The sequence below is a fragment of the Bos mutus genome, chromosome 16 (genome assembly GCF_027580195.1).
Source record: "Bos mutus isolate GX-2022 chromosome 16, NWIPB_WYAK_1.1, whole genome shotgun sequence".
Taxonomy (NCBI): domain Eukaryota; kingdom Metazoa; phylum Chordata; class Mammalia; order Artiodactyla; family Bovidae; genus Bos; species Bos mutus.
This window is the reverse complement of record NC_091632.1, coordinates 73975966-73987876: the sequence shown is the minus strand read 5'-3', so window position 1 is coordinate 73987876 and position 11911 is coordinate 73975966. Positions and strand designations below refer to the sequence as shown.

Below are 11911 nucleotides of genomic sequence, written 5' to 3'. Positions count from 1 at the left end.
ATGTAGTTCTTAGCAAAACTCAGAAATGATGTTGAATCATTAAAAAGTTTGTGGTTAAATTTAAAAAAAATTTTTATTATTACTGAAAATACTGTTTGCAAAGGATATTAAAATGTGTACATCTGGAACTGGTTGAAATAAATTATATATGTGTACTCAGTATTTCCTCACTTCAAGTACTGTTGAGTCCAGAACTAGTGTCGTATATCTTTTACAAACGTACACAACTACCTTCAGTATTATTTCTTAAAAAAATATATTGACTGTTTTAGAAGTGAATCTTGTTTGGGGTGAGAATGAATATTAGAATTTGCTTTACCTTTCGATATTCCCTCAGAGCGATAGCAGGATGGACACTTCCAGCAAAGGTCTCGTTATCAGTGAATACAATGAAGACATCAGCAGCTGTATTTGTCTTTTGAGCCCAGATCATTGGAAGAGAGCAATCAGTTCCACCTGCTGGGATCTAACTCAGAATAAAAACGTGGTCTTAAATGCTCTCATTTCCATACTGAGATGTCCAAAATAATTAAATACTTAAAAATACTATTTTACACGTTATCATCTTGTTTAGCGCCAATGTATATGCTTTCAGAAAGCTTGTAAAGTATATTTTTTACTTTGTGCTCGTAAGAAAAACTGAGATGTAATTTGTTCTCATATATTAATATCAGGTATGACATCAATACAAAGTTATTATAAAATACATGTTAAGTAAACTACATGAAATAGTTTCTTACCTGACTCATAGCCAGTAAAACTTGTTGTAAGGTCATATCTGTAGTCACTGGACATGGTACCATTTCATCTGAAAAAGCAACTATAGAAGAATCTTTCTCTGTTCGTGTGACAACCTGAAAAATTCAATAGTAGGAATTTTCACTACAGGGGAAACAAATACAGTCTTTTAAAGTTCATCTTTAAAAGAAAATATGATGATTTATTTCTGAACTTACTGTGTGTGAAAACTATACAGTAACAGTATAGCTTTCAAAGCACTTTCACAAACTCTTACAAAGAAACTAGTTTTAACAACAATCCTTTAAAGCAAATAGAGTATATGTTATTCTTCTTATTTTATTAAATAGGCAATAAACCCACAGAAGAGAAGCTAAGAAGCTCGCTGATGGTTACTCACTACTGAATCAGGCTAGAACCGAAGTCTCCTATCTGTTATTATTAGTCCTTGATCTTTTAACATCTATATTCGTTAATAATTTCTTTAAGCATTATCTATTTCTTTAAAAATATGAGTAACATTTAATATGTTTTTGTAAAATTAAAAGTTCTACTCTGATTTTTCTTTAGACATGCTTTTTCAATATACCTACAATATCGTATATACCTAAGTATTAAAGTATACATAAGTATGTTTTTGTTGTTGTTCAGTCGCTAAGTTGTATCTGACTCTTTGTAACCCCATGGATTGTAGCCTGACAGGCTCCTCTGTCCATGGGATTTCCCAGGAAAGAATACTGGAATATATAAGTATACTCAAATACATATACAATGACTTAAAGCTTTGCTTAAAACAAGTGAAAATATAATTTTTGATCATATCCAACTTTTTGGTTTTGCACCAGGTAAATATTTTCAGTATGGCAAAATCCTAAATTGCCTTAGGAGTTCTCACCATGCACATTGCTGCAGCTACTGTGCTTGCGTTGAGTACACTACCCAAAACTCTTTGGTCCATAGAACCACTGACATCAATTGCCAGTAAGAAACGCTTTCCAGTTGGCTCAACTGTCTAAAGAGAACACAAAACAATCATTAAAAGCAATCACAGAAACTGTAAATAAATTAAATTTCTAACATACCATATTTACTTAATTTTCATTCAAAGACTAAGATAAAAGGCTTGATTTTTGATTTACCAATCGACAAATATATAGAAATGCTTAGCTTTAACCAGCGGTAAAACAATGAAAATAAGATGGCCTATTTAATAACTTTAGTAGCTAGTAAAGAAGTTACAGTCTTCCTTTTTTTTTTTTAACTTTTCCTCATGAAGTAAACTGGGAATTTCTAGCAAGGAATTTTTTTTGTAGTAAAATATAAACAACATAAAATTTACTTTCTAATAATTTTTAAGTATATAATTCGGTAGCATTAAATACATTCACAATGTATTTTATATATATATATATATGTATGTATCGGAGAAGGCAATGGCACCCCACTCCAGTACTCTGGCCTGGAAAATCCCATGGACAGAGGAGCCTGGTAGGCTACAGTCCATGGGGTCGCTGAGTCAGACATGACTGAGCGACTTCCCTTTCACTTTTCACTTTCTTGCATTGGAGAAGGAAATGGCAACCCACTCCAGTGTTCTTGCCTGGAGAATCCCAGGCACCGGGGAGCCTACTGGGCTGCCGTCTATGGGGTCGCACAGAGTCGGACACGACTGAAGCAACTTAGCAGCAGCAGCAGCAGCATATGTATGTATGTATGTATGTATATAACCACCATTACTAATTCCAGAACTTTTCATCCCAACAGAAACCCTGTACCCACTGACAATAACTCCTCATTTTTACCCACCTCTAGCCCTAAGAAACTTCTGTTTTACTTTCTACATCTATGAATTTGTGTATTCTGGAAACCTCATGAGTGGAACCACAGGATACTTATCCTTTTCTGTCTGGCTTGTTTTCACCTAGCATAATGTTTTCAAGGTTCATCCCTGCTGTAGCATCTTTCAAGTTCTACTACTTTGTAAGGCTGAATACTCCATTATATGCATATATCATATTTCACTTGTCCATTCATCTGATGAATACTCAGATTGTTCCCACCTTTTGGCTGCTGTGAATAAACCTTCTATCAACATCTGGGTATGAGTACCTATATGAGTTCCAGTTTTCAATTCTTTTGGGTATATACATAGGAGGTGGTATTTTTGGATGGCCAGAGCCATCCAACTAGGTGTGAAGTGGCATTTCACTGTGGTTTTGATTTGCATTTGCCTGATGACTAATGTTGAGCATCTCTGCATGTGCTTAACTGGCCATTTGTTTACCTTCCTTGGAGAAATGTCTGTTCAAGTACTCTGCTCATGTCTTGAATTGGGTTGTTTGTATTTTGAGTTGTAGGAGTTTTATATATATACACACACACACATATGTATATAAATATATATATATATATACCCCTGTAAAATAGATGATCTGCAAATATTTTCTCCTTCTCTGCAGATCTTTTCACTCACAGTGTCCTTTGATGCACAAAAGGTTTGAGTTTTGATGAAGTCAAAATTTATCTACTTTTCTTTTCCTTTTGTTGTCTGTGCTTTTGATATCACATCTAAGAAGCTACTGCCAAACCCAGGGTCATGAGCTTTTATAATACGTCTTCTTCTAACAGCTGTGTAGTTTTAAGTCTTATCTACAGGTCACTTTGAGTTAATTTTTGTATGTGGTGTAAAGTAATGGTCCAGCTTCACTTTTTTGCATGTGGATATCCAAGCTCCCCAGCACCATTTGTTAAAGACTATGTCTTCTCTCCATTGAATTGTCTTGACACTCTAGTCAAAAATCAATTGACCATACATGTGCGAGTTTTGCTCTGCCCTGTTGGTGTACATGTCGTGTTTATGCCAGTACTACACTGTTTTGATTACTGTAGCTTTGTAGTAACTTTTGAAATCCTAAATTTGGAAGTGTGGGTCTTCCAACTTTTTTTTTTCAACATTAGGTTTCCCAATTTGGGTTCCTTTGAGAGTCCATATAAATTTTAGGATGGGGATTTCTGTTTCTGCTAAACATGCCACAGGGATCACACAGAATCTGTAGATTGCTTTGGGTACACCAGCATCTTAACGTTATGAAGTCTTCCAAACTAGGAACACCGGATGTCTTCTCATTTATTTATTTCTTCTTAAATTTCTTTCAGTAGTGTTTTGCAGTTTTCAGTAACTCAGTCTTACACCCCATAGTTAAATTTACTCCAAAGTTTCTCATTATTTTTGATGCTGTTGTAAATGGAATGTTTTCTTAATTTTGTTTTTGGACTGTTCATTGCTAGTGTATAGAAATACTACTGATTTTTTCCTGCTGAATTTATATCCTGCAACTCTGCTGAATCCATTTGCTAGATCTAATATTATTTTGTGGAATTTTTAAAAAAAATTCTTTTTGGTCATGCCACGTGGCATGTGGGATCTTAGTTCTCCGATCAGGGATAGAACCTGTGCCCCCTGCAGTGGAAGGGTGGAGTCCTAACTACTAGACTCCAGGGAAATCCTATTTTGTGAATTCTTTATGGTCTTCTCCATGTAAGATCTAATCATCTGAGAACATGATAGTTTTTCTCCCTTTCCAACCTGGACTGAGATTTTCCTGGTGGTTCAGCGGTTAAGATTACACTTATACTGCAGGGGGCATGGGTTCAATCCCTGGTTGAGGAACTAAGATCCTGCATGCTGCAGGAGTGGACAAAACAATTTTTATAATAAAAAATTTTTAAATGAAAATGAAAACAACCTGGATACATTTTAATATTTCTTCTCCTTTCGTAACTGCTAGAACTTCCAGTAAATGTAAATCAAAGTGGGAAAAGTGGGCATCCTGGTCTTGTTTCTGATCTTAAGGGAAATGATTTAAATCTTTTACCCCTGAGTATGATGACAGCTGTGGGTTTTTTACACATGACCTTTATCACACTAAGGAAGCTCACTTCCATTCCTGGTTTACTGAGAGTTGTTTTTTTTTTTAAATCAGAAAGGGTACAAGATTTTGTCAAATGCTTTTTCTGCATCAATTGAGATATCATGTGTTATCTTTTAACATGATGTTATATTACATTGATTTTTCTTATATTGTATGATCCTTGTATGTTGAGGGTGACTCTCACTTGTATACTCTCTTTAGTATGCTGCTGAATTTGGTTGCTAATACTTTGTTCAAGAGCAAGACTTTTTTAAAACCAAAAAGTTTTAACTTATGGCTCTGATATAGAATTTCCATTTGTAAAAAAGATTATTCCCTATCAAGACAGAGGACATCTACTACTGATTAATGAGGAAAACAGGACAGAAGATCAAGTCCCTAGACTCCACAGGAATGCAAATTTTTAAATTTAGTAATTTAAAACATCAAAATTTAATGGTTGATGTCTGGTTGTTGTCCAAAGGTAGAGACAAATACTTTATTCATAAGCTTATGAATATAATCATAATTATATATTCATTTTCACATGAACAGATGAATACCTAATCAAAAATGGTTAAACTACTAATATCATCTTTAAAATGTGTTTCTAAATCCTAATTGGGTTTTTGTTTTCAAACAAAACTCAAACCATTACCTTAAATGTTTTATAAAAAGCGGCATCCAGAGCTTGCAGAATTTCTTCATCGGGGCGCCACTTCAGTTTTCCTCTGAGCCCATGACCTGTCTTATAAGTTTCTAACGCAATTAAAACATGAAATGGATGTATACGAGCCTAGAACATGACAGAGACAGAAAGCGAATGTCAAATTCAAGTGAAAAACAGTAATCATGTCTCTTAGATTTTTGTTATTGTTATTTGTTATTTATAGCTAATAAATTATTTTGTTATTTATAGCTAATAAATTATTTTGTTATTTGTTATTTATAGCTAACAAATCTATTTCATAAAGAGAAAAATGAGGACATATTAAACTTAGATTTCAGAGTCAATGCAATGTCGTATGATAAAAGTCTCAAAACACCTAAAAAATTCCCTGACTCCATTTCCAAAATTTAAGAGCCAGTTGTTTCAATTAGTAGTAGTTAGCAAAGGTAACCAGAGAAGGCAATGGCACCCCACTCCAGTACTCTTGCCTGGAAAATCCCATGGATGGAGGAGCCTGGTAGGCTGTAGTCCATGGTGTCGCTAAAAGTCGGACACGACTGAGCGACTTCACTTTCACTTTTCACTTTCTTGCATTGGAGAAGGAAATGGCAACCCACTCCAGTGTTCTTGCCTGGAGAATCCCAGGGACGGGGGAGCCTGGTGGACTGCCGTCCATGGGGTCGCACAGAGTCGGACATGACTGAAGCGACTTAGCATAGCATAGCATAGCACTGCAAAGGTAACACTTACCTTTTTTAACAGTTTTTCATTACACAGCTTTTCACATACTAAAGACACTTCTGAATTTCCTGGTTCAAGCACTGAATTAGCGGTCATCTTTCCCAGATTCCTTAGTAATGCTGTGAGAGGCATTTCTTGTAACAAAGCCTTCCATACCTATTGCAATAAGATAGGTAGAAATAAAAGGAATTAAGGGGAAATGAATACATGTAACACAGACATATCAATTAATAATAGTCTTTAAGGCTTTCTTTTGGGGGTTTGGACCACTTTCTAAATAAAAATTTGTGTGGGTTGGTCAAAGGCTCATGGAACAAAGTAACCTGCTCTTTATTAGAGTAATAAAGTTAAGTACATTATATTTTGTGAAGGAACTGTATATAAGAATTTTATTTATTTAATTAGTGAGGTAAACTAACCAATACATTTTCTGGAATGGAACTAATACTTAAAAATTGCCAACTACAGCTGGGCATTGTGCCCAGGTGTTTTAAATAAATGTTAATTTTAAGATATATTTAAAGTTTTTAGGGAATTCCCTGGCGGTCAAGGGGTTAGCACTTGGCACTTTCACTGACAGGGGCCTAGGTTCAATTCCTGGTCCCCTGGTCAAGGAACTAAGATCCTACAAACCATGCAGTATGGCAAAAAAATTTTTAAGTATTAATATATGTTAAAAGCATTAGCAAAATTTATCCTTTTACTACACAGCCTAAGTTCCTCATGTTTACTCATATGCTGGAATGTATTATAACTTTCTTACCTCTTTAGACTTTAAGTGATTTGTTAGGAGATGTTCCCTAACCAGTCTGTGCTCTTCTATCAGATGAATGACTTCCAGTTCATCTTTTGTGCGCTTCACTTTCTCTACAGCCTCGAGATACTTTAATAGTTTTTCAGCCTCCACAGAAAGTGCTTTTTCTTTATACATTTCATGGACCTCTTTCCAGCCCTTTGTAATATATTTGGTGACAATAGCAAGTCCTTCAACAAAAGAAAGAATTAAAACGGCATGTAGGATTAGCAGGTAAAAAACTGGACATGTTACTGAGAACACCTTATGTGAATGACACATCTAGATACAAAGGAGTTTAAACCAGGATGCTACTTCCCATAATATGACAAACGCACTTAAGGAAATGGAGTCAACTAATTTTTGCCTATCCCATGAGGCTCTGGAGGTAAAACTCTAACCTAATGTGTTTTGAAGTCTAATGACTCCAAAGTCATTTTATTTCAGAGCTTTTTTTTGGGAAGCAATAGCAATGGAACCTTTAGTACACAGTAACTATCTCAGGTCCACATTCTCAATTCACAAATGTATAGATCTACCTCAGTTAATCTCATATTCACTTGCCCCTTTACCTGCTAAATAAACATGCATTTGTAAATTACAGAGATAAGTGAAGTGGACAGGCAGGTAGGTACCTTGTAATTTTTAATAGCTGAGAAAGTATTACAGGCCTAAATAATGTGTCCATTTCTTCTATAATTCCTTTAATAGTTGAAAAAGCTTTGGGTTGGGGGGGGTGAGGAAATCTGGATTCTAGCCTATATGCATGTGTGATTATCTAAGGCCTTAGTTTCCACTTCTGTAAAACAGTGGGGGGACATAACTATCAAATTTCAAGGTCTATGGGGGGAAGGTAGGTAAAATAAATAAAAGAGGTCATTGATATAATAGTGGTCATGACTGGAGAATTAAACAATATACCTGACAGATATTTTAGTGAAATAATTGGAAAAAAAAAATTTGGCTTGGTGCTGCTACAGGAATGTATTTTCAATATAAGGTACAATATGGATTTTTAAGTAACACTGGCAAATAATTCATTTTTCCCCCTTAAAATATAGTTCAGGCCAACTAAAATACACCTCTAAGGCAGACTGAGCCTATGTGCTATTTCTGAACTCTAAATAATCTGACTAAAAGTTAATACTCACACACAGGAACTTCTAAAGAGTTGTGACTCTGCTGTCTTACACATCTTAATGTGAAATCTGGAATTCCTGACAGTCCAGTCGTTGGGACTATGTGCTTTCACTGCAGGGGGTATGGATTCAATTCCTCATGGGGGAACCAAGATCCCACAAGCTACATGGTACCCAAATAAATAAATATAACAAGGATGTAATTTCTAATAAAAAGTCAAAATATACATGTGTTTATGTATATAAATATTTACAGTAATTTATTGCTTAAATTTCATTTGAAAAAGTTCATTTGTAGTTTTAGAAAAAAGTGGTGAAACAGGAACTACTGAGGAGATTTCATGTATGAAGACATCACCACACAAGACGTGTAGGAAGGAGGAGAAGCAACCAACACTGCCCTTTACTTGTGTCAGAAACTGTGTCTAAGTATTCTGATATACACTACCACTGTTAGTCACAATAATTTCAAGGGCTATTCCCTTTCTACCTTTTTTTAATAGATGAAGATACAGAAACTCGGACAGGTTCAGTTACTTGGTTTATGGACACACAGTAATAAGTAGAACTGAAATCTGAACTCCTCTGAGGGGCTGTCATTTCAAGTTTCACCTCTGCTGTAAGAAAAAATGTCAACTTTGCACATGTTCATTTTGTGAGTGTTCACATTCAAAATTAATCCTGTGCAAAAGTTTTTCTTATTTCCCTTCTAAGGACTAAAGAGTCATTGTAGATCCAAATAACTTCTCAAAAGTCTCTTCTCATAGACACAGAAAAACTGCCCCAAGTTACCATGACCTCTGGATGACTGCTTGAAGACAGTCTGTTAAGTTCAGAACTACTTCAGGTAGCCTTTAGGTTCCATGGAATGTATGTCCAAGGACGTGCTTAGTTGCTCAGTTGTGTCCGACTCGACTGTAGGCCACCAGGCTCCTCTGTCCATGGGATTTTCCAGGCTAGAATACTGGAGTGGGTTGCCATTCCCTACTCCAGGGCATCTTCCTGACCCAGGGATTGAACCTGCATCTCCTGCACTGGCTGGTGGATTCTTTACCACTAAGCCACATAGGAAGCCCCAAGATTTAGAATATCAACCTGCAAATCTGTCATTTGATTCTTAATCATTAATGTGTAGGTGTTTAATTCCAGGTTGGCATTAAACATATGAATTAGTCAATCAGTGTCTTGAGACTGAAAGACTATTTCTAGAAAATATTACACAATTGTCTGATGACAAATACAAATTTGCCATTTACTGGATATCTGTACCTCACCTGTCGCCATGAAGATCTCATACTTACCTTCACTGGAAGGTTTAAGATGTGACAATCTTAACAGATCTTTGTGAGACCAGCCGTTTCTTTGTTTGTATTTTGTAACTGCCAGGGCGAGGGCCATGCCACCCTTTTCATTATACCAGTCTGCTACAGCTTTCCGGAGGGCACGACCCCACATGCCACACTTCATGCTTTCCTTCAGATCTTTCTTAAACTGGATAAAAGTAAACAGGTGTGTAGGGATGCGACAAACTTCAGGAACAGCTTTGAAGGCGGCTTGTTTGGTGCTTATGTCAGAACACTGGGAGCAAATGGCGAGGGCAAAGAGCGTGGGTTCCTGCTTTGCGGTTCTGCCTTCTTGACTAAAGGATTTTATTTCCTGTATCACTTCACATCCTCTACCATCTTCAATCAATCTGATTAAAGCTTCGGCATTCTCAAGGCCCAGCTTCTGTTCTTTGATATAGTAAGTCCCACCTTCAGAACCAAAACATAAGAACCGGTGTAGCCGATTCATATCAGTGACTTGCCACACATATCCGCCTTCGGAATTAGCTATCTGCTTCTCATTCAGTGGCTGCATTTGGTTTACAGATTCCTCCATTTTTCTGTCTTTAGGAAGCCTATCAAAAAGCAAAATGTTATTACAAGAAAATAATAGAATTCTGTATCATGGAAACTACAATTTAACAGAAAAACTTGTAATCACCTTTAAAAATCCAGATGCATTAACAGAATTATCTTGGAATTTTTTTGAAAAATACAAATGCCCAAAGTGAAAGTCGCTCAGTTGTGTCCGACTCTTTGAGACCCAATGGGCTATACAATCCATGGAATTCTCCAGGCCAGAATACTGGAGTGAGTAGCCTATCCCTTCTCCAGGGGATCTTCCCGACCCAGAATCGAAGCGGGGTCTCCTGCATTGCAGGCGGATTCTTTACCAACCGAGCTATGAGGGAAGCCCCACTATCACTATTTTCCCCAGGAAAAAAACCCAAAATTTACAGCTAGATAGAAATGATAAGATTATAAAAAGGAAAACCGTTTATTAATCTAGGCTTATTGAAATCTGCCATGAAATATTTTAATTTAAAAATATTGTTTAAGTAAGTTATGGTATGACGATCAGAAGTGACAGTCAAGAAGTTGCATTTTTGATGTAGTTTGCTGCTGCAGAGTGTGAGCAGGCAGCTAGGGTGGAGTCCAGAGGAGCAGAGGGAGAGGAGAAGGGGTGGGGGCGGGGCAGTAATGGTCTCTGACACAGTGACTGCAGACAAGCTCTTCTTGTGTACCCAACATCTGTTCCTCCCTCCTCTTTTCTAACTATTATCCTCTTTCTGGTAGTAATATCCTTCAGGGGACATTCCCCAGCCCCAAGGGATGAATCTGGATTGCTCTAAACAGTGGTTCTCATAGTCTATGGGCATCAGAATTACTCGAAGTGCTAGTTTAAACATAAAATGATGGGTCCCATTCGCCCCATCCCCTCCTAGTTTCTTTCACAATTCAGAATGTCTGGCTGAGGCCTGAGTTTTGGTACCAGTTATGAGTCCCCAGGTGATGTTCTCAATCCTCTTGCCATGTGACTGGTACAGGTATTGGGCAAGTATCACAGCTCCTGCCAGTGAGACACAATAAATCTGCTGGTAATACTTCGGAGGTCTCCTTCCCTCTTAAAAAGGGGCCTGGACTCTTAAAAAGGCATGTTCTCTAAAAGAAACAAAAGAGCTATATATAGAAAACTATAAAACACTGATGAAAGAAATCAAAGATGACACAAATAGATGGAGAAATATACCATGTTCATGGATCGGAAGAATCAATACAGTGAAAATGAGTATACCCAAGGCAATCTATAGATTCATTGCGATCCTTATCAAGCTACCAATGGTATTTTTCAGAGAACTAGAACAAATATTTCACTATTTGTATGGAAACACCAAAAAAACCTCAAATAGCCAAAGCAATCTTAAGAAAGAAGAATGGAACTGGAGGAATCAACATGCCTGACTTCAGACTATACTACAAAGCTACAGTCATCAAGATAGTATGGTACTGGCACAAAGACAGAAATATAGATCAATGGAACAGAATAGAAAGCCCAAAGATGAATCCACACAACTACAGATGCCTTATCTTCGACAAAGGAGGCAAGAATATACAATGGAGAAAAGACAATCTCTTTAACAAGTGGTGCTGGGAAAACTGGTCAACCACCTGTAAAAGAAAGAAACTACAAAATGTTCTAATACCAAACACAAAAATTAACTCAAAATGGATTAAAGATCTAAATGTAAGACCAGAAACTATAAACTCCTAGAGGAAAACATAGACAAAACACTCTCTGACATAAACCACAGCAAGTCCTCTATGACCCACCTCCCAGAGTAATGGAAATAAAAGCAAAAATAAACAAATGGGACCTAATTAAACTTAAAAGCTTTTGCACAACAAAGAAAACTATAAGTCAGCCTTCAGATGGGAGAAAATAATGCCAAATGAAGCAACTGACAAAAAATTAATCTCTAAAATATACAAGTAGCTCATGCAGCTCAATACCAGGAAAATAAACAACCCAATCAAAAAATGGGCCAAAGAACTAAACAGACATTTCTCCAAAGAAGACATACAGATGGCTCACA

At 36.5% G+C, this 11911-nt stretch overlaps 2 protein-coding genes across 3 annotated transcripts in view; one reads left to right on the top strand and one right to left on the bottom strand.

Moving 5' to 3' along the window:
• Positions 1-3717, top strand: part of GLRX2 (glutaredoxin 2) — a 29925-nt gene extending 26208 nt beyond the window's left edge. The window contains exon 5 of one of the 2 annotated variants that reach the window (XM_070385529.1): positions 1089-3717. The gene's annotated coding sequence lies outside the window, so the exon portion shown is untranslated. Of the gene's footprint in view, positions 1-337; positions 655-1088 lie in introns of those variants that run through there. The other variant, XM_005897394.2, reaches the window with a different exon arrangement.
• Positions 1-11911, bottom strand: part of RO60 (Ro60, Y RNA binding protein) — a 31255-nt gene that overhangs the window by 7919 nt on the left and 11425 nt on the right. Inside the window, exons 2-8 of the mRNA XM_070385526.1 lie at positions 9294-9892; positions 6824-7044; positions 6070-6216; positions 5308-5445; positions 1634-1750; positions 741-854; positions 320-466 (exon numbers count right to left, since the gene is read on the bottom strand). Coding sequence (XP_070241627.1) covers positions 320-466; positions 741-854; positions 1634-1750; positions 5308-5445; positions 6070-6216; positions 6824-7044; positions 9294-9873 — 1464 coding nt within the window. The 5' untranslated portion in view covers positions 9874-9892. The remainder of the gene's footprint in view (positions 1-319; positions 467-740; positions 855-1633; positions 1751-5307; positions 5446-6069; positions 6217-6823; positions 7045-9293; positions 9893-11911) is intronic.